Raw genomic sequence first — 26,669 nt, forward strand, 5'->3', positions numbered from 1 at the left:
AATGTTCTTTGTGTTTTTTGGGTTTTTATTTATTTTTTTTCTTCTTTTTGTGCATAAATGTTCTTTGATTAATCACTTCCTGAACTGTCCCCCCAATTGCCCCTCCCCTTCCACCAAGATCTGTTACCCGGTCTCATGCATCCATACCTCTGGACCTATTTTGTTCATCAGTTAATTTTGTTCTTTAGATTCCACTTGTAAGTGATATCATGTGATACTTGTCTTTCTCTAACTGGCTTATTTGGCTTAGCATAATAGTTTCCAGGTCTATCCATGCTGTCTCAAAGATCCTTTTTTATAGCTGCATAGTATTCCATTGTGTAAATGTACCACAGCTTTTTTGTTTTTAATTGATTCCAGAGAGGAAGGGAGAGGGAAAGAGAGAAACATCAATGATGAGAATCATTGATCAGCTGCCTCTGGTACCTCCCCTACTGGGGATTGAGTCCAAAACCTGGGCATGTGCCCTGACCAGGAATTGAACCTGGGACCCTTCAGTCCGCAGGCAGACACTCTATCCATTGAGCCAAACCAGCCAGGGTTTCAATCCATTTTTAAAAATGATTTTATGATGACTTAGCTCCTAATTCTTTGGATGACTTCTTCAGCGGAAGTTTATGAAGTTTGTTGACCAGACCCTATTGAATTCTAGTTCTAAACCAGGCTTGTGAGTCTGGGCGTTTACTTTCAGAGTTAACAAAATGATCAAGAATACACGTTTTGCCCTTGCCAATGTGGCTCAGTTGGTTGGAGCATCATCAGGTACACCAAAAGGTGGCAGGTTCCATTCCAGGTCAGGGCACATACTCAGGTTGTGGCTATCCCAGTTGGGCCGTGTGGGAGGCAAATGATTAATGTTTCTATCAAAATCAATTAAACAATAAAAAGAATAGATGTCTTGCTAAGCTGATCATGAAAGGATTTTGCAAACTCAAGCAATCTAAAGCTGTGAAGAGCCCTGGCCGGTTGGCTCAGGGGGTAGAGGGTCAGCCTGTGGACTGGAAGGTCCCGGGTTAGATTCAGGTCTGGGGCACATGCCCAGGTTGCAGACTCGATCCCCAGTAGGGGGCGTGCAGGAGGCAGCTGATCAATGATTCTCTCTCATCATTGATGTTTCTTTCCCTCTCCCTTCCGCTCTGAAATCAATAAAAATACTTTAAAAGCCCTAGCTGGTTTAGCTCAGTGGATAGAGCATGGGCCTGCAGACTGAAGGGTTCCCAGATTCATTTCCGATCAAGGGCACATGCCTGGGTTGTGGGCTCAATCCCCAGTGTGGAGCAGCAGGAGGCAGCTGATCAATGATTCTCATCATTGATGTTTCTCTCTTTCCCTCTCCCTTCCTCTCTGAAATCAATAAAAATATATTTAAAAAAATATATTAAAGCTGGTTTGGCTCAGTGGATAGAGCGTCGGCCTGCGGACTTAAGGGTCCTGGGTTCGATTCCAGTCAAGGGCACATGCCCGGGTTGTGGACTTGAACCCCCAGTAGGGTTTGTGCTGGAGGCAGCCGATCAATGATTCTCTCTCATCATTGATGTTTCAATGTCTCCCCTCTCCCTTCCTCTCTGAAATCAATAAAAATATATTTAAAATATATATATTAAAAATAATGGCAAAGCCAACCTTTGTGCTCCTTCCAGTTCTAGCCTACAGTAGGTACCTCCTGTAGGTACCAGCCGCCAGCAATCAATTCACCACGCCCAGGCGCTGAGCAGCCGGTGCTTGGAACCAGCACGTGGGGGCCCGCCTCCCTGGGGCTTTCTCCTTCCGGGGGAAACGCTTTGCTACAGGAAGTGACGGAAGCTGGGTGGACCAATCGGGTAAGGCTGTCTCTTCCTCTCCACGCGGTGGACGAGCTCGGCAGGCCTGCACCGCTCGTGCTGAACGATGCCGGGGAAACTCCTTAGTGACGCAGACTTGGAATCAGACGCGGCCATGGGAAAAGTGGAGACACCGCGGAAACAAAATGAGAAGGTGCCATCGAGGGCGGAGGGACGGGCTCGGCAGGACGCGTGGCCGGGGTGCGGGAGGGGAGGGTGCGCCGGCTGGGAGCGCTGGGAGCGCTGGGAGCGCGGCGCGGACCCGGCTTGTCGGGAGACCCGCGTGGGTGTCGGCCAAGGGGCGCCTGGGAGTAGCGTTTCCCGTGGGCGGTGGGCGCGCGGCGGGAGTCCTGGCCGAGGCCGGGACAGGTCGGGACTGCGGGGAGCGCCAGGTGTCCCACGTGGTCCCGGAACCTGGGTGCCCCGCACTCGGGGCACTGAGTTGGGCGGTTAGGCCCCCAGGTTTTGGCTCAAGCTCAGACCTGACTCCCGGCCGGTGTGTGCGCGGAGGGAACTGTAAGTCAAGTCAAGGTGGGGACGGAGGCTTTAGACGAGCGAGGATTTCACCCACCTGCGCACGTGGGCGGCGTCAGCGGAGACGCTTTCACTAGGCCCTAGTAACTCGGGGAGGCATCGTTTCCGGTGAGCAGCCCTTCGGCACTGTAGTCCTGCAGATCAGTTCCTCTTAATGTTAGCGACCAGATCGCCCGCTGGAATGCGAAGCCCTGTTGTGGTGCTAACTGTGCACCGTATTTTTGAGAATGGCCGGCAGGGTGCAGTTCTCCTGTTGCCTTGACAGGGGCCTGCCTTGATGTTATTTAGATGGTGATTGAATTGTGACCGGGTCTGTTCTGAGATGAGGTCAGTGGAAACAAAGCTTGTCTCAGAACTTGTATACGACTTAGGTCTTTTCTTGCTGTTTCCAGATGGGGCGCTTTTACAACAGCAGTATTCTGGCCTTGTAGGAAGCCGAGGGGGCACAGCCGTGCCTTCCCAGGTGGGGAGGACACTCACTGCTGTACTTTCCCTGCCTCCGTGACCGTGTTCAGTTGTGGAATCTCAGATTAGGAGGGACACGACCGAACTCCGTTATATTCCGAAGGAGACCACGGGGATGGGAAATCCACGCTGATTTGGTGGAACCAAGGGATGAAAGCTCTGAAGTCGTGGAGAGGGGGCGGGGAACAGGCTGTTTTCCTGATGTCTGAGGGACGGTCATGTTGGAGGGATTACCCTCATCCAAGATTTGAGAGCCGAGGCCACACCTGAAGTTCGTTCTAGGGAGGCAGATTTCAGCTTTGTACTTAAGGGATTGCTGGGGCTGTGTCGGAGAGGTTTTAACAGGCTCCAATAGCAGCCGGTAATATTGGGTAATGAAGGTTTCAGTAATGGGAAGCGTTGGAGATGGTCAGACGTTTCAGGTAGGAGCCATAGTCTGATTTGGTTTTGAGGCTTCACTCATTCCAGCCCCTTGTAACTTGTGCTTCACCCCCACATCTTTAAATTAGGTTCATCTTTTTTTACACATGGGGTGATAGATTGTGAGTTTTTATAGCTTTTTGGTTCGTGAAGTGTCTGTAAATTCATTTGCACTTGTGAGGTAGGCAAGGCAGATGTTAAGAATCCTTGTTTTACCTGTACATGCATTCTAGGAAAGAAGACTCTATATTCCATCCATGCACTATATGGCCTTATTACTTTTACCAGAATTAAACTGCTTTACTTGGTCACTTGCTATAGTGTATTTAGTTTAGAGCCCATGGGAGCATCCCATGAGCCACCCGAAATACTTCGTGAAAATTTGATTTTACAACTTTTGGACTAACATAAATTGAGTAGTTACTAAGAGGCATTCTCTTCCAAGCTAATGCCGTTATTGCTATAGACATCTTCATATAGCTAATAGTACTAGGAACCATAGTTTGATTTTTGCCTTACTTCAAGGTAGAAGTACAAATGTTGAAAAATGCCCTCAAATTGTGTTCTTCATAATTGTATAATCTAGAAGTAATCCTGAATTGATGTATCAGATGCTTTGTGCAGTGTTTGCATTTTCTTTATTGATTTTTATTTTTTTTTAGAAAAGTAAAAAAGAGAAGCCAAAATCTAATAAGACTGAAGAGGCAGCAGAAGAAAAGGAAGAAGCCATTTCCCCCAAAGCTAGAAAAGTTAAAAAGAAAGCAGAGCCTTCTGAGGTCGACATGAATTCTCCTAAATCCAAAAAGGCAAAAAAGAACGAGGAGCCATCTCAAGATGAAGTTAAACCCAAAAAGGCAAAAAAGAACGAGGAGCCATCTCAAGATGAAGTTAAATCCAAAAAGGCAAAAAAGAACGAGGAGACATCTCAAGATGATGTGATTTCTCCTAAAATCAAAAGTGTAAAAAAAACAAAGGAGTCTGTGGAAAAGAAAGTTTCCTCTAAAACCAAAAAAGTAAAAAAAAGTGAGGAGCCTCCTGAAGAAGAAGTGGACGCTCCTAAACCCAAGAAGATAAAGAAAGAAAAGGAAATGAATGGAGAAATTGGGGAGAAAAGCCCCAAACTAAAGAATGGATTCTCTCCTTCTGGACTTGACTCTAACTCCAATGAAGCTGCCAGTGAAGAAAGTAACAGTGAGTTGGAGCAGGTAAGGTTGAGATATGTATGATTTCAGATAAATAAGTAGGTAATCACTACATACTTAACAATGGGAGGAAATTTGATTTGTTAGAACTTCATGGGGTCTGTTGAGCCTAGAGTCAGAATGCCTCCTTGCAAGTAAGCAGATCTGTTTAATTTTGGGGAAAATCTCTTCAGATGCCGGCAGCTTATTTGTAAGTCAGAAATCAACAGGAGGGATGTAGTCATGTGAATAGGCCCTCCTTCTCTTAGGGGTTTCACTAAACCAAGATTAAGTAGGATTGTAAGTCTCTGTTTAGGCTGTTAACTAACTTGAGTTGAACAGGATGATTAAATAAATCTGCTTGGAAGCTAATTCTGACAGCTTTCAGAATCTCAGGAAAGTCCTAATTTAATAAACAATTTTGTGTTTGTAGGTCATGATCAACATTTAAGAATTTTTTTTTTTGATTATTAAAAATAATATGTGATCTAGAGAATTTAGGAAATATAGAAATTTATTTTTAAAAGTTTCCTTAGAATTTCTGCATTCAGTAATTCAGTGAATATTAAGCACTTTTCAGGTACAGAAGTAACCTGTTGATTTTGGTATTTCCTTGCTGTACTTTATATATGGAATTATCTTTTTAATCAGATAAGGATTGTACTGTATGCAGTATTGTATCCAGACTTTTCCACTTTTATATAAGCATTTCCCCCACTTGTTAAATATTTAATTTATTTTAATTATTTATTAAGTAAAAATATTAAATATTCTTAATGGTTACATAATCCATCACTTAAATTTTTAGAAATTCACATAATTATTGGGCATTTTATTTGCCCAATTTGTTGGGCATTCAGATTTTTACTATCAGTGCCACTGTTTGGTCCTTATTTTCTGTGGATGTGAGAGATGTTGCTGTGGAAAAGGGCTAAGACCTGTGCAACCGCATAGTTGATTGGAATGGCTATGGAATAGTCCTTAGTTGAGACTGATCCTGCCTTCACTAGCCATACATAGTATACGTATGGTATATATTTGCTACAGATTTTTCTTCTAGGGTTTTACGATTATTTCCTTTTTATATTTTTTATTTTTAAAATATATTTTATTGATTTTTTTACAGAGAGAAAGGGAGAGAGATAGAGAGTCAGAAACATCGATCAGCTGCCTCCTGCACACCCCCTACTGGGGATGTGCCCGCAACCAAGGTACATGCCCTTGACCGGAATCGAACCTGGGACCCTTCAGTCCGCAGGCTGACGCTCTATCCACTGAGCCAAACCGGTTAGGGCGATTATTTCCTTTTTAGACCTTCATTTACCCATAAGGTTTTGGTGTCTTTTGGGTTGATTGGGAAAGGTATGTTAGAATAGGTTCTTTGGTTTCTTTCTCAGAAGGCTTCTCTGTATTAACCTGCATGGGTAAAGTTACTGATTTCTTTCTGTGGCCCTTTACTTGATAGGAAATATCTGTGGAACAAAAAGAAGGCGCTTTCTCTAATTTCCCCATATCTGAAGAAACTATTAAACTTCTCAAAGGTAATTTTCTTAGAATATTGTATAAATTAGAACATACTATTTGGAAGCACTCCACCGTATTTGTTGAGAGGAACTAGGATGTGTTCTTACGTGCAGCCATATAATGAAGAAGATCTATATATACAACATAGGACTACACTAGTGATGGCCTTTGTTGACTCTTAAACAGGTGGTTAACATTTATTCAGAAGTGTAATGACTGGTAATGCCGCTGCAATTAAACAGTGATACCATGTTAATATTTTCCTTTTTTTATCCTCTCCCACTTCTTGAGGTATCACTAGGTTAATGATACCAGCCTGGCTTAGAATTCATCTTAGTGGTGTGCCTGTGAATGAGCCAGGTGGTCACAGATGCTCAGCTGGGTGTTTTCTGAACCAGGTGTTGCACAGTCTGGACTTGGACTGCAAAGCATCTGATTCTCACCTTATACTGACCTGTGGATGACATTTCATGACAAGCAACTTAAACTCTTAAAATAATAAATATTTACTGTAATTCGGTGCTTTAAAGTATATTGATATTTTTCAGTCAAATAGCTTCTTCACCACTAGAATATATCTGAACCTGAATTTGTAGATGTTGAGAAGGTAGAATTCCTCCTCCCGTATGGCTGATATTTGAAGAGCTGCAATGTCAGATAATACGGTTAATCTGCTTACAGCCCGTGGGGTGACCTTCCTGTTTCCTATACAAGCAAAGACATTTCACCACGTGTATAGTGGAAAAGACTTAATTGCACAGGCGCGGACAGGAACTGGGAAGACTTTCTCCTTTGCCATCCCTTTGATTGAGAAGCTGCTGGCGGAACTGCATGACCGGAAGAGAGGCCGTGCCCCTCAGGTAATTCAGACCCTACCAGGGGCTCCAAATTCGCACAGCAAACATCTCTTGGGCATTGTTTACAACCCTACTGTTTTGTATAGGGTTCTCCTTAAAGCCTTTTTTGGGTATTTACTGTATATCTATCTGCAGGTAAACCTGGATAATTCTTTTAAAGTGTTGGCCACAGCCCTGGGCAGGCAGCTCAGTTGATTGGAGCATCATCCCAGTACGCCAAGGTTGCAGGTTAGCTCTCTGGTCAGGTCACATACAAGAAGCAACCAATGAAGGCATATATAAGTGAAGCAGCACCCCGCCCCCCCCTTCTCTGTCTCCTTCCCCAACTCTCCCTCTCTCCCTCCCCCCTTTCTCCCTTCCTCTCTCTCAAACCAATTTAAAAAAATTTTTATAGTGTTGGCCACAAATCCTATATATTTAAATATTGTAATCCATCCCATGGCTGTGACCACTGTATTATTTATTAATGTTCACAATGTTTCTTTCAAACTATTAGATTGTCCCTAGGGCTCACGGGTTTGGTCAAGTGTCTATCATTTTTACTTGAAGTGGAAAACGCATTTATTTATTTATTTATTTTTAAAGACACAGGCATTTTTATTTATTGATTGATTTTAGGGAGAGCTATGTATATATAGACAGAAACATCGATTTGTTGTTCCACTTATTTATGCATTCATTGTTTGATTCTTATCTGTGCCCTGACTGGGATTGAACCCACAACCTGGGCATATCAGGATGATGCTCTAAGCAACTGACCTACCTGGCCAGGGCGAGAAACCCGTTTTTTTTTTTTTAATATATTTTATTGATTTTTTACAGAGAGGAAGGGAGAGAGATAGTTAGATAGAAACATCGATGAGAGAGAAACATCGACCAGCCGCCTCCTGCACATCTCCCACGGGGGATGTGCCCGCAACCCTGGTACATGCCCTTGACCGGAATCGAACCTGGGACCCCTCAGTCCGCAGGCCGACGCTCCATCCACTGAGCCAAACCGGTTTTGGCGAATCCCGTTTTTAGTAGCGATGCATGAGTGGAAGGAGAGACACGCAGAGAGGTGAAGAGGCCAACCTCCCTACTTCACAAAAATGCCTGTGTTGTCACATTGGCTGGAGGTTCTTGTCCCTGAGCTTCTGGCCCCACCTCACTTGTTTACTGGCCTTTTGTGACCATGCTTCCGTCTCATTAATTTATTTGTTTACTGCTGTTAACAAATACAGCAGTAAATGAATTATTCTGGCTCCTAGAATACCATCTGGCACATCGTGGATATTCAGTAATATCTGTTGGATGAATGTATTGGGTTGTTGCTCTTAAATCCTATTTGTGTCAGGTTGTTACCTTACTGGAGGATCTGTAGTGGTTTCATGTTGTGTGTCCTGCTGGATCAAAGACTGCTCCAGGGTTCAAAGTCCCTCATCATGTTGGTCCTGCCTTAGGTTCAGGTCACAGGTTTTGGAGCCAGGCTCTTTTATTTATTTCTTATTTTTTTGTTAATACTTGCCCGAGGATATTTTTTCATTGATTTTGCAGTGATTCTCAACCTTCTGGCCCTTTAAATACAGTTCCTCATGTTGTGACCCAACCATAAAATTATTTTCATTGCTACTTCATAACTGTAATGTTGCTACTGTTATGAATCATAATGTTAATAGCTGATACGCAGGATGGTCTTAGGCGACCCCTGTGAAAGGGTCGTTTGACCGCCAAAGGGGTCGCGATCCACAGGTTGAGAACCGCTGTGTTAGGGAGAGTGGAAGATAGAGGGGAAAGATAGAAACATTGATGTGAGAGAAGCACATCGAGTGGTTGCCTCCTGCACGAGCCCTGACAAGGGCCCAGGCCGAGGAGGAGCCTGCAACCACGGTACATGCCCTTGACCAGAGTCAAACCTGGGACCCTTTGGTCCGCAGGCCGACGCTCTATCCACTGAACTAAACCAGCTAGGGCTGGAGCCTGACTCTTAAATCCAGGCTCAGCCTCCTCTTAGCCTTTGGTTTTAGAAATCTCTTGTGTATCATTGTAAATATTATAGGTGTATACCTTGTGAGAATTGAATGAGAATATTGCATATTAAGCATTTAGTAGAGCCTGAGGCACAGTAAAAGCACAAATATTAGCTAATGTTATTAGCGGTGTTGTTCCTTTCCTGGCGTGCTGTTCTTTAAGTACCAGCAGCTCCATGAACATCGCCCCAGTTGCTCAGCCTGCTCCGTGCAGCCCTCCTGGAGCAACTACTTTTCTTCTGATTGGGGAGATCACAGCTGTTTCTTCTGAGTAGGCTTGTTGGAAACCATATTATCCTTCCACACACACAGCACATTACAAAGCACATGTTTTGAAAATACTTACGAATTAAATTTAGTTTTTTCTTTTCAGGTACTGGTTCTTACACCCACAAGGGAATTGGCAAATCAAGTAAGCAGAGACTTCAGCGACATCACAAAAAAGTTGTCAGTGGCTTGTTTTTATGGTGGAACTCCCTATGGAGGTCAAAGTAAGTAAATTCAAAAGTGAGGAAAGGAAAATGCCATTCACTGTTGGATGCCCCGGTTAGATCCAGCCTTGACATCCGGCTTTACCTGGTCTAATCATCTGGTGGTTTTCTTTGTTATTATTGTTTAAAGTTGGTCCTGCCTAATGATGTGTCAAATCCTGTGTATCCTCCTTAGGACTTTTGTGTTACCTATGTTTATCTAAAGGCTGTAAAGGACAGAGTCCAGTTGGGCCCTTGGAACTAGAAACTCGGAATTGAAGGTTACTCCCCCCTCCCCCTTTTTTATAATAGTTTTTTTTTTCTTTAGAGAGAGAGAGAGGAAGGGAGAGGGATAGAGAGATAGAAACATGGATGAGAGAGAAACATCATCGATTGACTGCCTCTTGCACACACCCCCACAGGGGATGGAGCCCGCAACCTGGGCATGTACCCTGACTGAATGGAACCCACCACCCTTCAGTCTAAGGGCCGATGCCTAACCACTGAGCAAACGGCTAGGGCATGTCTTAGTATCTTTATCTTCAATCCTTAGCATATTACCTTGTAGTTGGTAAAAATTTTAGAGTAAACATATTTGTGATTGGTACCCCAGCCTAATAAAAGGACTTAAAAACCAAGCATATCTTATCGTTATGTTCTCTATAGTTGAACGTATGCGGAATGGGATTGACATCCTGGTTGGGACACCAGGTCGAATCAAAGACCACCTGCAGAATGGCAAGCTAGAGCTCACCAAGCTTAAGCATGTTGTCCTGGATGAAGTGGACCAGATGCTGGATATGGGGTTTGCTGACCAAGTGGAAGAGATTTTAAGTGTGGCATACAAGAAAGGTAAACTCCGAGGAATTGATAAAGGATAAGAAGAGTGGTGATTAATAGTTTTCTAAGAGTTAAATGAAGCTTTAGGAAATTGGGAAGTGACTTACTTTATTCAGGAAAACTTGAATTAAACATAATTCATGATTTATCAGAAATGGGGGAAATTTGAGAAAGTAAGGAGAATTTCCTATCTACCAGTTTGGTGTACTTGACTTTCGGTACATTTCTTCCTGACTTTGTGCTATTGTATGTAAGTGTGTGTGTGTGTGTGCATTAATGTAACCCTACTGTGCATACACAAATTGGGCATAGTAGTCCGTGAAGTGGTTGTGCCATGATTTAATTCCATCTATGTGTTTTAATTTTTAGATAATATAAATTCTGCTTACAAACATTTTTGTGTGCAGATAGCTTCCTTTCACACCACAGTGTTTGGAATTAGTTTTTTAGGATAGATTTCCAGAAGTGAAATTACTGAGTTGAATGGTATGAATGTTCATGCTCCTCAATAGTCATTGTCAAATTGCTCTCAAAAAGGGTTCTATGAGCTTACACTGCCATTTGAAATATATGAAAGTGCAATGAATTGGTGTCTTGTGTTGTTTTTCTTTTAAAATCCTTATTGTTGAAAGTATTACATACGTGTCTGTGTCCCCTCCCCCCCAGTTGACCTAGTCCGCCCCCACATCCCACCCCAGGGTGTTTTTCACTTGGTAGGATTTGTTATAATGGACAGATTTTCCTTGTGGTTCATAAAGGCCAATGGTCAGAAAGAAAATAAGTTTCAAGTGCTCTTGCTATTTCATGGATTCTTTTTTTAAAAATATATTTTTACTGATTTCAGAGAGGAATGGAGAGGGAGAGAGAGATAGAAACATAAATGATGAGAGAGAATCATTGATTGGCTCTCTCCTGCACACCCCCTACTGGGGATTGAGCCCACAATCCGGGCATGTGCCCTTGACCGGAATCAAACCTGGGACCTTTCAGTCCACAGGCCGACACTCTGTCCACTGAGTCAAACCAGCTAGGGCTATTTTAAGGATGCTTTACATAAATTATTTAGGCAGTATTTATTTGCCTGTTGGTAACCTGTGTCTTTCATTTTTGTGTCTTAATGCCTGGCTTGGCCTAGTGGTTGCTGTAGAGTGTTAATGGAACCTAGAAGAACTGGGTTAGGTGGAATACTATGTAGGCTTGTTTGGGTTATTCATACTAACTTTTTTACCCTCAAAGATTCAGAAGACAATCCCCAGACACTGCTTTTTTCTGCAACTTGCCCTCATTGGGTATATAATGTTGCTAAGAAATACATGAAGCCTACATATGAACAGGTGGACCTGATTGGTAAAAGGACTCAGAAAGCAGCAATAACTGTGGAGGTAAATGATTCATTTAGTTGCTGGAATTAGTAATAAATTGTATATCATTTTTTCCTGTCTGATTTTGATAGTTTTAAGATTGGCAAATACAAAGTCTTTTCCTAGATAAACACAAATCCATGTGAAAAGCCAAGTAAAGACATATATGGTGTCTGTGTTTTCTAAGTTCATTTTCTGGTAGTTTGATTTCATAATTTTTTGGGGACCTAAATCTGTCTGAATGACCTAAACAGAAATTACCCCTAGGCTTTAAACACTAGAGGGCAGAGGAGAGATCTAGTGCTTTGTGTTGAAGCTGTTTTCATCTTAGAGTCAGGTACCTACCTGAATTCATTTCACCCAAGGAGTAGACATGTAACTGACTACTGATTGCATTTTTAAGTGGATGAAAGAACAAAACATAGAAACGTTTTTCTTGTTATTTGGTTTCCTGTATGAATCTAAATGGTATTTCTTTTCCTACATTTTCATGGTTTACGTCAGAAAGTAAAGAAGTCAGATGCTCTTTGGAGAAATGGAAGGAGCCCTCTGCTTTCATGGTTTTGTTTTTTCTCTAAACAGTGGTATAGTCTGCTCTAGGCGGGCTTAACTACTGCTTCTAGTACCTTAGTGGTGAACAGGTGATTTCAGGTTCCAGGTATGTTTATGAAATTGACCTTTTCCCCTCTCTTTTAAGCATCTGGCTATCAAGTGCCACTGGACTCAAAGAGCAGCAGTTATTGGGGATGTGATCCGAGTGTACAGTGGATTTCACGGGCGTACTATCATCTTCTGTGAAACCAAGAAAGAAGCCCAGGAGTTGTCTCAGAATACGTCCATGAAGCAGGTTGGTCCTTCCTCTCCCTTTCCTTTAGGGAGGAAGCATCTTTTATTTTTCATATTTTTACTAGAGACCCGGTGCATGAAATTCGTGCAAGAGGCTCGGCCCTTGCTGTCCTGGCTGCCTTGACTGGTCCTCACAGCCCCGGCTTCATCTGGAAGGTCGTCCAGATGGTTGTCCAGAAGGTCATCCGGACGGTCGTTCGGCTGTTCGGTCTAGTTAGCATATTAGCTCTTTATTACATAGGATTGATTTCAGAGAGGAAGGGAAAGGGAGAGAGAGATAGAAACATCAATGATGAGAGAGAATCATGGATTGGCTGCCTCCTGCACAACCCATACTGGGGATTGAGGCCAAAACCTGGGCATATGCCCTGACCAGGAATCTAACCATGACCTCCTGGTTCATAGGTTGATGCTCAACCACTGAGCCATGCTGACTGGGCAGACAAATCATCTTTTAATTAATAAAGTATGCATGTTAGAGCTCACCTAACCTGTCAGTCTCATCTCAGAGATGAGGAAAAAGTGGCTTAAACCCAAAGTTAACACCAGCTAATAGATTTGATCACTCTTATCTGGTGTTCTGTACCTTTTAAATATAGGTGGGTGAATTTGATTTAATGACCAAAGATTGGAAATAGTTTTGAAGCTTGTCCATGTAAGGCACATGTTTTCTTTCCACTTTGCATTATTTTCAGTATAAGTAGCACCAAAATATGAATCTCTTTGACAGGCCTCATTGGTGATGTAAGAAGTACCCGTATTGTTGGATCTGGATTCTTATGCTAGCTTATTTCTTTGGCAGGATGCCCAGTCATTACACGGAGACATCCCACAGAAGCAAAGGGAAATCACCCTGAAAGGTTTTAGAAATGGTGATTTTGGAGTTATGGTTGCAACCAACGTTGCTGCACGTGGATTAGACATCCCTGAGGTTGATCTGGTTATACAATGTTCTCCACCAAAGGTAAGTGTTTTATATTTTTGTTTTGTTGTTTCTTTTGGGCACTAAAAATGGAAGTTGTATCGTTTACTTTCATTTGATTAATAATAGCTGTGTCTTGAATGCTAGGGGTGATTTTAAAATTTATTGTGAGGCTCTCCCCTGAGAACTGACAGCTGAGTGCAAGTGTGATCACTGGCCAGAGGTAGGGAACATAATTTCTGGTTAGAGGGTCAGCCCTGGAAGGCTACGTGGAGGTGGTGCAATTTTGAACTGGACTTTTGAACATGGGTAGGATTTAGATGGGGTGGCGGTAGGATGGATAAATTCATGAGCTAGAAGATAGAGAAGGGAGAAGAAGCTTGTAGTTAGCAGTTTCCATGGTTAAAATACTGGGTTTTTTTTTGGGAGATTAGAACCTATAAGGGAGGACACTGAAGCACAATTTACGTGGTGTGGACAGTACTTGAAATTAATAAAAGACGGTCTGAAGGAGCCTGTTACTATCATATCACTTCACCTCCCCTCAAACTGGCAAATCCCTCAGGATTAAAGGATGGAAAAAATACCTGATTACTGTGATAACAAGTGATCAATTCTTTTTTTTTTTTTAATATTTCTTTATTGATTTCAGAGAGGAAGGGAGAAGATGATAGAAACATCAATGATGAGAGAGAATCATTGATTGGCTGCCTCCTGCATGTCCCCTACTGGGGATCGAGCCCGTAACCCAGGCATGTGCCCTTGGCTGGAATTGAACCTGGGACCCTTCAGTCCTCGCAGGCTGATGCTCTATCCATTGAGCCAAGCCGGCTAGGGCACTAGTGATCAATTCTTATGAAGGAAGTCCTGTAAGTGTGTGGCATAGATATTGTTTAAATGAGCCTGCAGACCTGTGCTGTCCAATATGATAGCCACAGCCAGTGGGGTTGTGGAATACACTTGAAATGCACTTAGTCTGACATGTGCTATAAGTGTGAAACACAAGTTGGAATGTTTCTTATTTTAAACGTTTTATTAATATGCACTGGATTTTGAAGACATGAGAAAAGAATGCAAAATATCTCATTTTGATAACTTGTTTTAAATAGGTAGCATATTGAAGTGATAAAACTTTTGGGTATATCGGGTTAAAATAATATTAAAATTAATTTAACCTTTTAATTTTTACTTTTTAGTGTGGTTATTAGAAAATTACAGATTGAAATTACATATAGTTCTGTTGGACAGCACTGTTTACATGGTGCTTTGTGCAGACTTTTCCATGGGACAAGGACCATTCTAGAGGTTTTGAAAAATTGTCACAGTACTTTCATATTTTAAAAATTGATTTTAGATGGAGAGAGGAAGGGGGAGAGAGAAACATCGACTGGCTGTTCTACCTATTCATGTTCATTGGTTGCTTCCTTTTTTAATATATATTTTCTCAGAATGCTTCATGAATGCGTGTATATATATACATACATACACATACACACAGGATAGATTAGGGGGTTATAGGAGTGCTTCTGTAAGGAAATTGGTACACATACACACATATATGTTTTTTAATCTTTAGAGAGAGAAACATTGATTAGCTGCCTCCTGCATGCTTTCTACAGGGGATCCAGCCCATAACCCAGGCATGTGCCCCAACAGAATTGAACCAGCAACTTCTTGATTCATGGTTCGAATTTCAGTAACAGCCACACAGGCCGGGCTATTGGTTGCTTCTTGTATGTTCCCTGACTAGGGATTGCACCTACAACTTTGGCATGTTTGGGGTTCTGCTTAACCAATGGAGCTACCTGACCAGGGCTTTAACTTTTTTTTTTAAATTGGCTTTATTGGGATGACATTAGTTAGTAAAATTTCATAGGTTTCAGGGGTACAGTTCTATAATACATCCTCTGTATATTGTATGTTTACCACCCAAGTCAAGCCTCCTTCCGTCACCAATTATCCCCTTTTCCCCTTCTCCCCCTCCCCCCTTTCCCTCTGGTACTATTGTCTATGAGGTTTTGTCTTTTTTTTTTCTTAATCCCTTCACCCTTTTCACCCAGTCCCCCTCCACCCTCCCCTGTGACAGCTGTCAGTCTGTTCTTTGTATCTAAGAGTCTGTTTCTGTTTTGTTTGTTAGCGAATTTTGATAATACTTTAATATGAATTGAAATGCTAAGGAACCTCTTCCCTCATAACCCCGGCATATTTACCTCCACTCTTGCCTCTGTGTAGACCCCTCAGGTCCTTGTCTCTTTTTTGTTGTGTCACTCATGTATTTTACTTCAATAGGATGTGGAATCCTACATTCATCGTTCTGGGCGGACAGGTAGAGCTGGAAGGACTGGGATTTGCATCTGCTTTTATCAGCACAAGGAAGAATATCAGTTAGCGCAAGTGGAGCAAAAAGCGGTAAGACTATTTTCTTAGCCTTATTCAACAAATGTGGAGTTGTAAAGTCGGCCTTTGGTTTCTTTACCCAGTTTTTATTAACTTGAAATTAGTTGTATTTCCAGTGTGTGGCCATGACTCAGAGTTTGTTAGATACATATTTTATACATTGTCCTACAATAGAAGGCCCGTTTTGAAATAACTTGGCATTTGAAAGCAGTGGTTTTGTTTTCATATTTAATAATTATAATGGGTGTTTTATGTTAAAAAGGCCGCTTTCAGACAATGAGAACACATCAGAAATATTTAAGGCTAGATTAGGGGGTTGTAGGAATGCTTCTGTACGGAAATTGGTACTTCCTCCTCCAGGGTGGACTGCTCTTAGTGACTCGCTTACAAAGAAAATGGTAGGGGTGGTGGGGCAGGGGGCAATTACAGTACCGAAAGCAGGCAAACGCTGCCTGGCAGTTGATCATGGTTGACAGATACGCATGTACCCCTGATCCAATGTGATGAGGCAGCTTTCACCTCTGGTCTTCTTTCCCAAAAACGCATGACCCCCGTCTAAGCATGTGAAAAATATCAGATAGCTGAATTGAGGGACAGTCTGCAAATACCTGGTCAGTAATCCTTAAAACTGTCCAGGTCATGAACAACAAGGAAACATAAACTGCCACAGATCAGAGGAGACTAAGAAGACATGACGATTTGATATAATGTGGTTTCCTGGATTGGATATTGGAACAGGGAAATAATATGAATAGAAAAACTAGTGAAATTCTAATGAACTCTGGAGTTAATAGTAAAGCAGCAGTTGGGTTTCTTAGTTGGGATAAATGTACCACAGTAATAACAGTAAGAAAACTTGGTGCATGATATATAGGAACTCTTTGTAAATATAAAACCATTCTCAAAAAGTTTTTCTTATAAATATGTAATATGTTTGATAAATATAAAAGATAAGAGGAAAAAAAAGATTAGAGGATTACCAATCTCAAAGGAAACAGTTAATGGCCATATTGTGTATTAAACTATAGTTCATTTTCTTGTAGGGAATTAAATTTAAACGAATAGGTGTTCCTTCTGCAACAGAGATAATAAAAGCTTCCAGCAAAGATGCCATCAGGTATGTTCCCTGCCACTGCTCTGGGGATTGAGCCCGAAACCCAGGCGTGTGACCTGACCGGGAATTGAACCAGCAACCTCTCAGTGCACGGGACAATGCTCAGCCAACGGAGCCACACCCGCCAGGGCGCGAGACATGCTTTTTTAAAAATAGGAGGCCCTGGCTGGTGTGGGTCAGTTGGTTAGAGTATCATCCCGTATACTGAAAGGTCACAGGTTCAATCACTGGTCAGGGTGCATACAGGAGGCAACTGATTGATGTTTCTCTCTTCCTCTCACTCTAAAATCAATAAAAAACATAAGCTGTGGCCAATGTGGTTCAGTTGGTGGATTGTCATCTATACCAAGAGGTGTGGTGGGTTCAATTTCTGGTCAGGGCTTGAGCAGGAGGCAGCTGATCGATGTTTCTTTCTCTCTCTCTCTCTCTCTCTCTCTCTCTTTCTCTCTCTCTCTCTCTCTCTCTCTCTCTCTCTCTTCCTCTCCCTGAAATCAATTAAAAAAAAAAATAAACAAGAGGAGTTCATGATAAAAAGAAATACTAGATATTAGCACATGAATAGCTGGGGAAAGTTCTGCAAATGAAAAGAATTTAACTCAGCATTTTTCAAACGTATTTTTAGCATGTCTTTCTTTAAACATTCTGCAAACAGGGTTTCTTATGACACCAGTTAAGGAAATTTGGGGTGAGATGTCAGGAAGGAGAAAAGAGACCAAGATGGTGATGTTGGGGTATGAGAGATGGTTTTGAGTGGGACAGGCCTGCCAGAAGAGGCTGCCTCACATAGCCTATTCGTCCTGTGGATGATCTCTTTCAAATTTGAGATGTGACATTTATTATCACCAAGATAAATGTATAGTCTCATAAAGGCATGTATCATTTTTAACTTGATTTGAGAGTCTTTTTTTTCTCTTTTATTTCAGAATGGAAATAGTTGAAGTATTTCCTGATTCTAAAAGTAACACATGCTTTATTGATGCACATTTTAAAATTAAGTTGTTTTTTTTAAAATATATTTTATTGATTTTTTACAGAGAGGAAGGGAGAGAGAGATAGAGAGCCAGAAACATCGATGAGAGAGAAACATCCATCAGCTGCCTCCTGCACATCTCCCACTGGGGATGTGCCCGCAAGCCAGGTACATGCCCTTAGCCGGAACCGAACCCGGGACCCTTCAGTCCGCAGGCCGACGCTCCATCCACTGAGCCAAACCGGTTTCGGCATGTTAAGTTTTTTTTTTTATAACACTGTGATGAACATCTTAATATCTTACTATTTTCTTAGGATAAGACGTTTTTGTGGTTAGAACTAGATAAAATCAAAGGAATGAATTTATTACCACAGAAATGTGATGATTACATGCTTTGCATCAAAATGATGTGTTAGACCTCGTTAGAAAGTTACTAATTTAGCCCAGCTGGTGTTGCACAGTGGTTGAGCGTTGGCCCGTGAACCAGGGGGGTCACAGTTTGATTCCTGGTCAGAGCACATGCATGAGTTGCAGGCTCGATCCCCAGTACGAGGCTTGCAGAAGGCAGCCGATTGATGTTCTCTCATCGATGTTTCTATTTCTATCCCTCTCTCTAAAATCAGTTATATATATTTGCTAATGGGCATAGGGATTCTTTTTAGGGTGATGAAATATTATGGAATTTTAGATAGGTTTTATATATATATATATATATATATATATAAAGGAAGTTACTTGAGATGTCTTGAAAATGAAATCTCTCAGGCAGGTACAGGGTGGAGGGTGTCAATGGGGAAAAAAGGGAGACATTTGTAATACTTTTGACAACAAAGATACATTAAGAAAATGAAGTCTGTCCACTTCTATCCTTCTAACGAATATATTCTCAATCACACTATAGGTTTTTGGATTCTGTTCCTCCCACTGCTATTAGTCACTTTAAGCAGTCAGCCGAGAAACTGATAGAGGAGAAGGGAGCCGTGGAAGCCCTGGCGGCAGCTCTGGCCCATATTTCAGGTGCCACATCTGTAGACCAGCGCTCCTTGATCAACTCAGAGGCGGTAAGGTCCCTGTCAAATACCTGATGCTTTATGATTGGGAGTTTGAGCAGGATTTGAAAGTGTTCCCTTTAAACTTCCCAATTGTTTCATTGCTTCTTGGCCTTTTGGCTAAGATCCAGTGTAAACTTCCCAGTTGTTTCAACTTTTTATTTATTTTATTTTTCAATTACAGTTAACATTCAATTTATTTTGTATTAGTTTCAGATGTACAGCATAGCAGTTAGTCACATACTTCACAGAGTGTTCCCCCTAGTAATTCAAGTACCCATCTGGCATCATACATAGTTATTACAATGTTGTTGACGACCCTAGATGTTTTAACTTTTGCTTGAAGGCAGATGTATATAAACAAATCCATCGAGACATAAAGCAGATTAGTGGTTGCCAGTGTCCCTGAAAAGGGAGGAAATGGCTGTGACTGCTAATGGACATAGGGATTCTTTTTAGGGTGATGAAATGTTCTGGGGTTTTAGATAGGTTGATGTTTGCAAATTTTGTGAACTTACTAAAAACCCCTGAATGGTACACTTTAACATGGTGAATTTTGTGGTTATGTGAATTATATCTCAAAACTTTAAATTCCTAAAATACACACATACATAAATGTACATAATACATTTGTCCAGCATACCTAGAAACTTTAGAAGGTGTATGCTTTTCGGTTTCTTTTTTTAAATTTTGAGGTACCTATATGTTCACAGGTTGTTGTAAGAGATAATATAGTGAGATCCCTGTACACTTTGTACAGTTTCTCCCAGTGTCAACAGTTTGCAAAACTATAATGCCACAATGGGGTTATTGACTTCGGCACAATCCACCAATCTTATTCAGGGTTCCTCAGTTTTACTTGTACTCATTTGTATGGTTGGTGGGGGGTGGAAGGCAGCATATCCTTTTAGGGAGAACTTTTCCAGAAATATTTTAGAAACATGAGGGCAGGTATTTATCAGTTAGGTTTGCTTTTAAGACTTTAATTTTGTTCCCCTTTCCTCCATAGGGCTTTGTGACCATGATCTTGAAGTGCTCAATTGAAATGCCAAACATTAGTTATGCTTGGAAAGAACTTAAAGAGCAACTGGGTGAGGATATTGATTCCAAAGTGAAGGGAATGGTCTTTCTCAAGGGAAAGGAGGTAAGGAAGGCTGGGAGCTCTGTTGTGACCTTGCTTTGGTTCAGTGGCTTTGCGCGGCAATAGAGCACTGTGTGGGGGTTTCTCCCTGTTCTCGGGGAGGCTGCATATGTTGACTCTCTAGTTTTCTCTGGGCAGTGCCATCCATAACCCTCAGCTCCACTTAGGCACGGACAGCTACCCCATCTGTGTATCTATCCTGAACCGCCTGCCTCCAGTGCTGCACTTGAAGATCCAGCTGCTTCCCTGACATCTCCACTAAGATGGAGTTTATTATTAAGCAACTTAAAACAAATATAAATTCTTTAATTCACATTCAAAATTTAAAATCTTGCCTTCCAAAAATGGTGTTCTTTCTTCTGAGTCCTGCTCTCAGTTAATGACATAGATCAGCACAGCAATTCTCAAACATTTTGGTCTCATGACCCCTTTACATTCTTAATAAATGTTGGGGACACCGAAAAGCTTTTGTTCATATGGGTTATATCTAGTGCTATTTTCCATATTAAGTTAAAACTGGGACTCTAAAACAAGAATATCATGTTCAGTTAGTCCTCAGAGCAATATCATCACATGTCATGTGGGGTCTGGGAAACTCCACTGTACCCTTGGGAAAGGATGAGAGTGAAAAGGGCAGATAACATTTCAGTATTCTTAGGAAAATAATTTTGACTGTGGAACCCCCTAAAGATCTCAGGTTTCCAGGGGTACATGACTATACTTGGCCTGGTGAACCAAATGAGGTTTATTTTCAACTCATTTCATGTCCGACCACATTCATTATCTCTAACTCCACATAATGTGTGGGATGAAGTCTCAACTTTCCCATGGAGGATAAGATCCTCTATGAGCTGGCTCCCGCCCCCCTTACCACCTTCATCTCTGCCTCCTCACCACCAGCACCCTCCTCTACTCCAGCAATGCCAAGCACGCCTTGTTTTTTCTCATCCTACATGCATGCTGAACCCACTATTTATAATATTTTTCTTTCTTCATGGTGTCCTTTGTGACTTCGCTTAGCTCTAAGTCTCCCTGTGAAGCTTTCCCTGGCCATAAGCAGAGTTGGGGGCATCTCTATCTGTCCTGCAAAGTTCTTAGGGCATACCTTTATTCAGGTAAATTTTACTTGCTGTGCTTGCTGGCTGAGAGCCTCAAGAACAGTATAATCTACTCAAGGGCAAAGACTGTTTTCTAGTTCTGTCTATACCCAGTGAGAGCCTGTCATTGAATACTTAGTAAACATGTAAATGAACATTCCCACAAATGGCAAAATCTATCAGTACCTGATGCTACCTGTGATTATACCTGGGTAAATTGTTGGGTAGAAGGGCTGTTCCTCATAAAATGTTGCAATCACAACCAGCCAGTGGGGAGGGGTGCCTGTGTCAGTTGCAGGGGTAGTTTGAATATAGTATAAAAAATGGGTACCAAGAAACAGGACTTAATTGGAGATAATGTCTGCTTATTATCAAATAAAGTGTCCTGAATTTAATTTTTTAGAAAACTTCATAGGAGGCTGAATTATAAAAAACTAGATTAACCATAGGTCATTTATTTTTCTGCTTTAGTTCGGCCATCTTGAATAGTTGACACTCTTTCTGATGAAAGGCAGTGTTTTAGACCATAAGTTTTGGAGCCATACTGACCAGAGTTTTCAAACCTACTTTACTTACCAGCTGTGGGGCCCTAGGCCAGTCAGTTAGCCTATCCAGTCTTCTGTTTCCTCAGCCATAAATGTAGCTAATAGTTACTTGAGGATGAGCACAGTGCGATAGCCAAGAATGACCTCTACTCAGTTCTAAATAGTTTTTGAGTGATATATATATATATCCTTAGCTTTTTGCTGTTGTGCTTTGGGAGGTACAGTGTGTTGGTCTTGGTCTAAAGTTTACCTTAAATTAATACTTTTTTTTGACTCGATAATGACAAATTTATTACTTTCCATGGCTTCATTTCTGTGGACACTTAAAAGAAAAAAGTGTAGCACACTCCAAACTATCTATGCATTTAATTTTTTTTCAAGCATTTAAAATAGCTTGCTTAGGTACATAATATTTATCCTTTCCAGAGTTCTCCTGTCCATTATTATCTTAGTAAATAACAAAGAAGAAATATGAAAAGCTATAAAGAGATAATAAAAATAAAGGACACAAGAAGCATTTCAGAACATTATTGATGGCAAAAAAGAGGCCATTTATAAACAGTATTTGCTGGTTATACAATTTTTAAATATCTTAATGCGAAATGTGATATTCCTTTTTTTAAAATACCTTCTTTTAAAAAAAAACAATACCTGGTCATTCGGTGTATTACTTAATGTGCATTTTATAATTCGGGTCAAAGGCTGGATTAACTGCTTTTGTTTTGATTTCTAGGGTGTTTGCTTTGATGTCCGTACTGAAGCAGTCACAGGAATACAGGTATTCTTTTTCTTGATTTTGAAGTTAACATATCTAAATTGTAGAATGCTTGTTATTGAAAATACAGAATAATAGAAAGGAAACAATAGCTCTAGGCCCTTCACTAAAGGGCAATTAAGAATTTTAGGATTTTTCTCTCCTAACATTTTATTCTGATATATTTTCTTGGTCAGCCTGCTTGTTTTTTTTTCCTACAGAGTATATCCAGACTCCCCTATATATGTTACATGAGGTTTACATAAACTTTTTTAATTGCTATATCTTTTTTTATTCACTCCTGCTGTGAGAAACATGTTTGTACAAGGTATATTTATGTTTTACTGCCTGAGAGCTTTGGATACCTATAGTAATTGAATTGAATAAATGATACTGTGATGATGCTATAATATGAGGCTACTTCTCTCTCTTTTTTAAAAATATATTTTTATTGATTTCAGAGAGAAAGGAGAGAGGGAGAAAGATAGAGACATCAATGATGAGAGAGAATCATTGATTAGCTGCCTCCTGGGGATCAGCCCGCAACCTGGGCATGTGCCTTGACGGGGCATCGAACCACTACCTCCCGGGTCTTTGGTTGCTGCTCAGCCACTGAGCCTTGCTGGCCAGGCTATAAGGGTACTTTTTATTTTTTATTTTTATTTAGTTATTTATAAATATTTTTTATTGATTTTTTACAGAGAGGAAGGGAGAGGGATAGAGAGTTAGAAACATCCATGAGAGAGAAACATCGATCAGCTGCCTCCTGCACGCCCCCTACTGGGGATGTGCCCGCAACCAAGGTACATGCCCTTGGCTGGAATCGAACCCGGGACCCTTCAGTCCGCAGGCCGACGCTCTATCCACTGAGCCAAACCAGTCAGGGCAAGGGTACTTTTTATAGTGAAAGTTATTTTTCCACCCTTCAGTGACTCTGGCTTTTGGGCCATGAAGGTTAGTATTTTTGACCAGAGACCTTTTACGCACTTAGGTTATCAGTCTAGTTTTTCTCTTTGAGAAAGGGCAAAAATGTCTTTCTCGTGTCTTTTTAAACCAAATTCAGTAAAAATAAAAGAGGAAAAAACAAAAGCATCTCTCAACAGGAAAAATGGCATGATTCCCGGCGCTGGCAACTCTCTGTGGCCACGGAGCAACCGGAGCTAGAAGGACCGCGGGAAGGATTCCGAAGCTTCAGGGGACAGCGGGAAGGCAATCGAGGCTTTAGGGGACAGCGGGACGGAAGCAGAAACTTCAGGGGACAGCAGGACGGAAATAGAAACTTCAGGGGACAGCGATCAGGCGGTGGCAACAGAAATAACAGATTCCAGAACAAAGGCCAGAAACGGAGTTTCAGTAAAGCGTTTGGTTAGTAATTGAAGTAGACGATTTATATGGCAAAACAGAACTCTGTTTGGCAACATGGAACTGAACTTCTTTTTCCCATGCAAAGTTAAAAGCACATTGTGTTTCCTTCCTGACCACTTGCCCTGGCCCATCTCTTCCAGAGAGATAAGCTTCATGTAAATCACTTCATCTGATTGTCATTTATAACTTTATTGCTACTTCTGTATCAGGTTTTCCTTTTGAAAAGGTATATGAATTCATTGCATTTTTATTCTAATGCATTTTTTATATAAGATAAAGTCAAGGATGTATCTGCCTATACTTTTAAGTTGACCAGTCTTTATACTTTAAAGCAGTGGTTCTCAACCTTCCTAATGCCGGGACCCTTTAATACAGTTCCTCATGTTGTGGTGACCCCCAATTTCATTGTTACAAATTGAACATAATTAAAGCATAGTGATTAATCACAAAAACAATATGTAATTATATATGTGTTTTCTGATGGTCTTAGGCGACCCCTGTGAAAGGATCGTTTGACCCCCAAAGGGGTCGCGACCCACAGGTTGAGAACCGCTGCTTTAAAGTATCTCTGAATAGTGTTCTTCCCTAAGTACCTATGCAGAATGCAACGGTCTCTGAGAAGCGCTTTCTTCTGTAATTGGCATTCTTCAGCCACTTCCTAATGATTCCTCCTGTGATCCTATAACACGTCTTCTGAGAATTAACACAGCGATGTTTTGAAGCAAGATTTCAAACTGAGCTTGGATGTAATAGTGTTTATGCCAGCCTATGCTATAGATTTGGAGGATATTGATACATATGATAGGAGACAGTATGTAGATTAGCCATCATTTTGTGCACTTTCATACATTTTTAGCTTCTCAATATAGAGTGATTTGTGCTTCAGTGAATTCTTCATAGATTTTATACATCTATATATCTCTATATATAACAAAATGTTTTTAATAGAGAGCAAGTGTCTCTAAGGAATTCTAAATGTATGAGATGGCTCATAAGTAAGGAGGTTGGATATATGGGGCTTGATGACAACGTATTACACTTCCTATTTACCAAGAAGGAGTTAAGGGAATAGGGGGCAGAGATTTGCATTGCTGAAAAATCAAAACAAAACAAAGCAACTGAAAATACTCTTCATATGCAAGAAAGAAATATCTGTTAAGAGTAAAGAGAAGAGTAAGTGAAGATAAAGTATCTTTAATTGGTAGAACCTTAATGGGTCATTAATGTTTCTGGCGGTTAATGTCTAATGGGCAAACTGGAATTTTTAGGTAGAATGATCTGGTTTAGTTTCTCAAAAAAGCCTATTCCTATAGCCACAGTATAGGAATCTTTATTAAACTGCTACTCCATTGGGAGGTTTTAAAGACAAGCTATGTGATTATTTTAAGTTGTTGCTTTGAGGGAATTGGAGAACTTGACATAGCCTCTGGCCAGATAGTTAACTGAGTTCTCAAATATTACTTCTCTGAGAAACCTTCTGCATGGTCCAGGAGCTTAAGAATGGCATTGTGTTCTCGCCTTAATTCCTAGAAAATCTGTACTGGGAATCTCAGGGAATAAACTATGATGGGAGAAGTTAAACTACATGGCCTATCTTGTTTTCATTTAATTATTTTGAATAACTGAACTCTTTCTAAGACCTGGTTTTTCTCACTTAGTAGTGTCTTTGTATCTAACTGCCTTTTACTTGATCACTTTGCAATAAGGGGCTCAGATAGCCAACTCACCCCTGACTCTCCAGGCTATGTCCTTTTTCTATTTGGGCTTCAGTTCCCTCTTTGAATCCTGACCGGATGTTTCTCAGTTCTCAGAAATTCTCTTGGCTTTTATTTCTTGATCCACTTGTCAGTGTTACCACTTTTCCTCCTGTTCCTTGTGGCTACCTGTCAAGCCACAGGAATTTAGGGGAAGGTGTTTGGTGATAGAACTCACGTGCCTTGTGGATTGTAATTAATAAGAAATAAAACATTTCATAGTTTAGATAGAAATGGGTACTTTATCAAGCAGATTAAAAGGACATAGTACTTGTCCTTTATTAAAACCTTGGTGTGGATTAGCCTAAAGAAAAATAATCAGACCTAACTCAAGAATAAGGGGGAAATTATTGGATATTTCACTTTACACAACTTAATTTTAAGGAAAGCATGGCTATGGCTGTTTCAGTAAATGAAACTAAAGTCTCTTCTGGATCCTAGAATTCAAACTATATTTATAAATGTATAATTCAGCTACTGTCGGTTGAAATGGGCTTTTGCGCTAGCCTGGGGAATGTTACCACTTTTACTATTTTCTACAGAGAAAATATTTTCCAATTTATGAACTCAATGAACTTTTAAAAGCCAGCCCATTTTTACATTGGTGTTATCTATGCAGTGGTTTCTTTACAATTGTACATAAAATGTTTTTACTATAAAATTGCGTTAATGTATAAAATATTGCTTTATGCCATAATAAAAGTATTAGTACTTTTTTTATGTTTTTGGTGACTTTTTTCCTGAAATTGAAAATAGCTTGAAATTTTTATTTTAAAAATAAATGGTGCATATAAAAGTTCAAACATAGAAGAAGAAAAAACCTAACAGTCACCTCATATCTAACATTTTTGTGAGCATCTCTTCCAGGAATTCATGTACAAAATTGGAACCATTTTCATTCAGTTTTGTGAGTTGTCTCCCTGCCTCAACATGTAGTGCACACTTCAGAAAGTATAGATGTATGACATTTTGAGACTACACAGTATCTCACTGTATATTTAGATGGCCATGTTGGTTATTTGTAAGTTTTGCCTATTGTACACAACCCTAAAATGAGTGCCCTCGTGTAAATCTTTGCCTACTTGCCTGATTGTCAGTTTAGGACAAATCTTCTAAAAGAATTTCAGGGTCAAAGTGAATGTGTATTAAGCTCTGGTGCAAGTTGCTCGTCAGAGCGGTACCAGTTTACAGTTCCACCCTACAATGAATGAGAACCTGTTTCCCCACAGCAAGG

At 40.8% G+C, this 26,669-nt stretch overlaps 1 protein-coding gene across 1 annotated transcript; it reads left to right on the forward strand.

Moving 5' to 3' along the window:
• Positions 1-1,807: 1,807 nt before the first annotated feature.
• DDX21 (DExD-box helicase 21) lies at positions 1,808-25,262 on the forward strand. The gene is made up of 15 exons (XM_070432885.1): positions 1,808-1,974; positions 3,902-4,444; positions 5,886-5,961; positions 6,626-6,804; positions 9,184-9,301; positions 9,947-10,132; positions 11,357-11,502; positions 12,179-12,328; positions 13,130-13,291; positions 15,539-15,658; positions 16,690-16,763; positions 18,632-18,791; positions 19,789-19,923; positions 22,296-22,340; positions 23,420-25,262. The coding sequence occupies exons 1-15, from the start codon at positions 1,888-1,890 to the stop codon at positions 23,684-23,686; spliced, it is 2,448 nt and encodes an 815-aa protein (XP_070288986.1). The 5' UTR covers positions 1,808-1,887; the 3' UTR covers positions 23,687-25,262.
• Positions 25,263-26,669: the final 1,407 nt, after the last annotated feature.

The sequence above is a fragment of the Myotis yumanensis genome, unplaced genomic scaffold, assembly GCF_028538775.1.
Source record: "Myotis yumanensis isolate MYYU_CA2020_CCGP unplaced genomic scaffold, mMyoYum1.0.hap1 SCAF_13, whole genome shotgun sequence".
NCBI classification, from domain to species: domain Eukaryota; kingdom Metazoa; phylum Chordata; class Mammalia; order Chiroptera; family Vespertilionidae; genus Myotis; species Myotis yumanensis.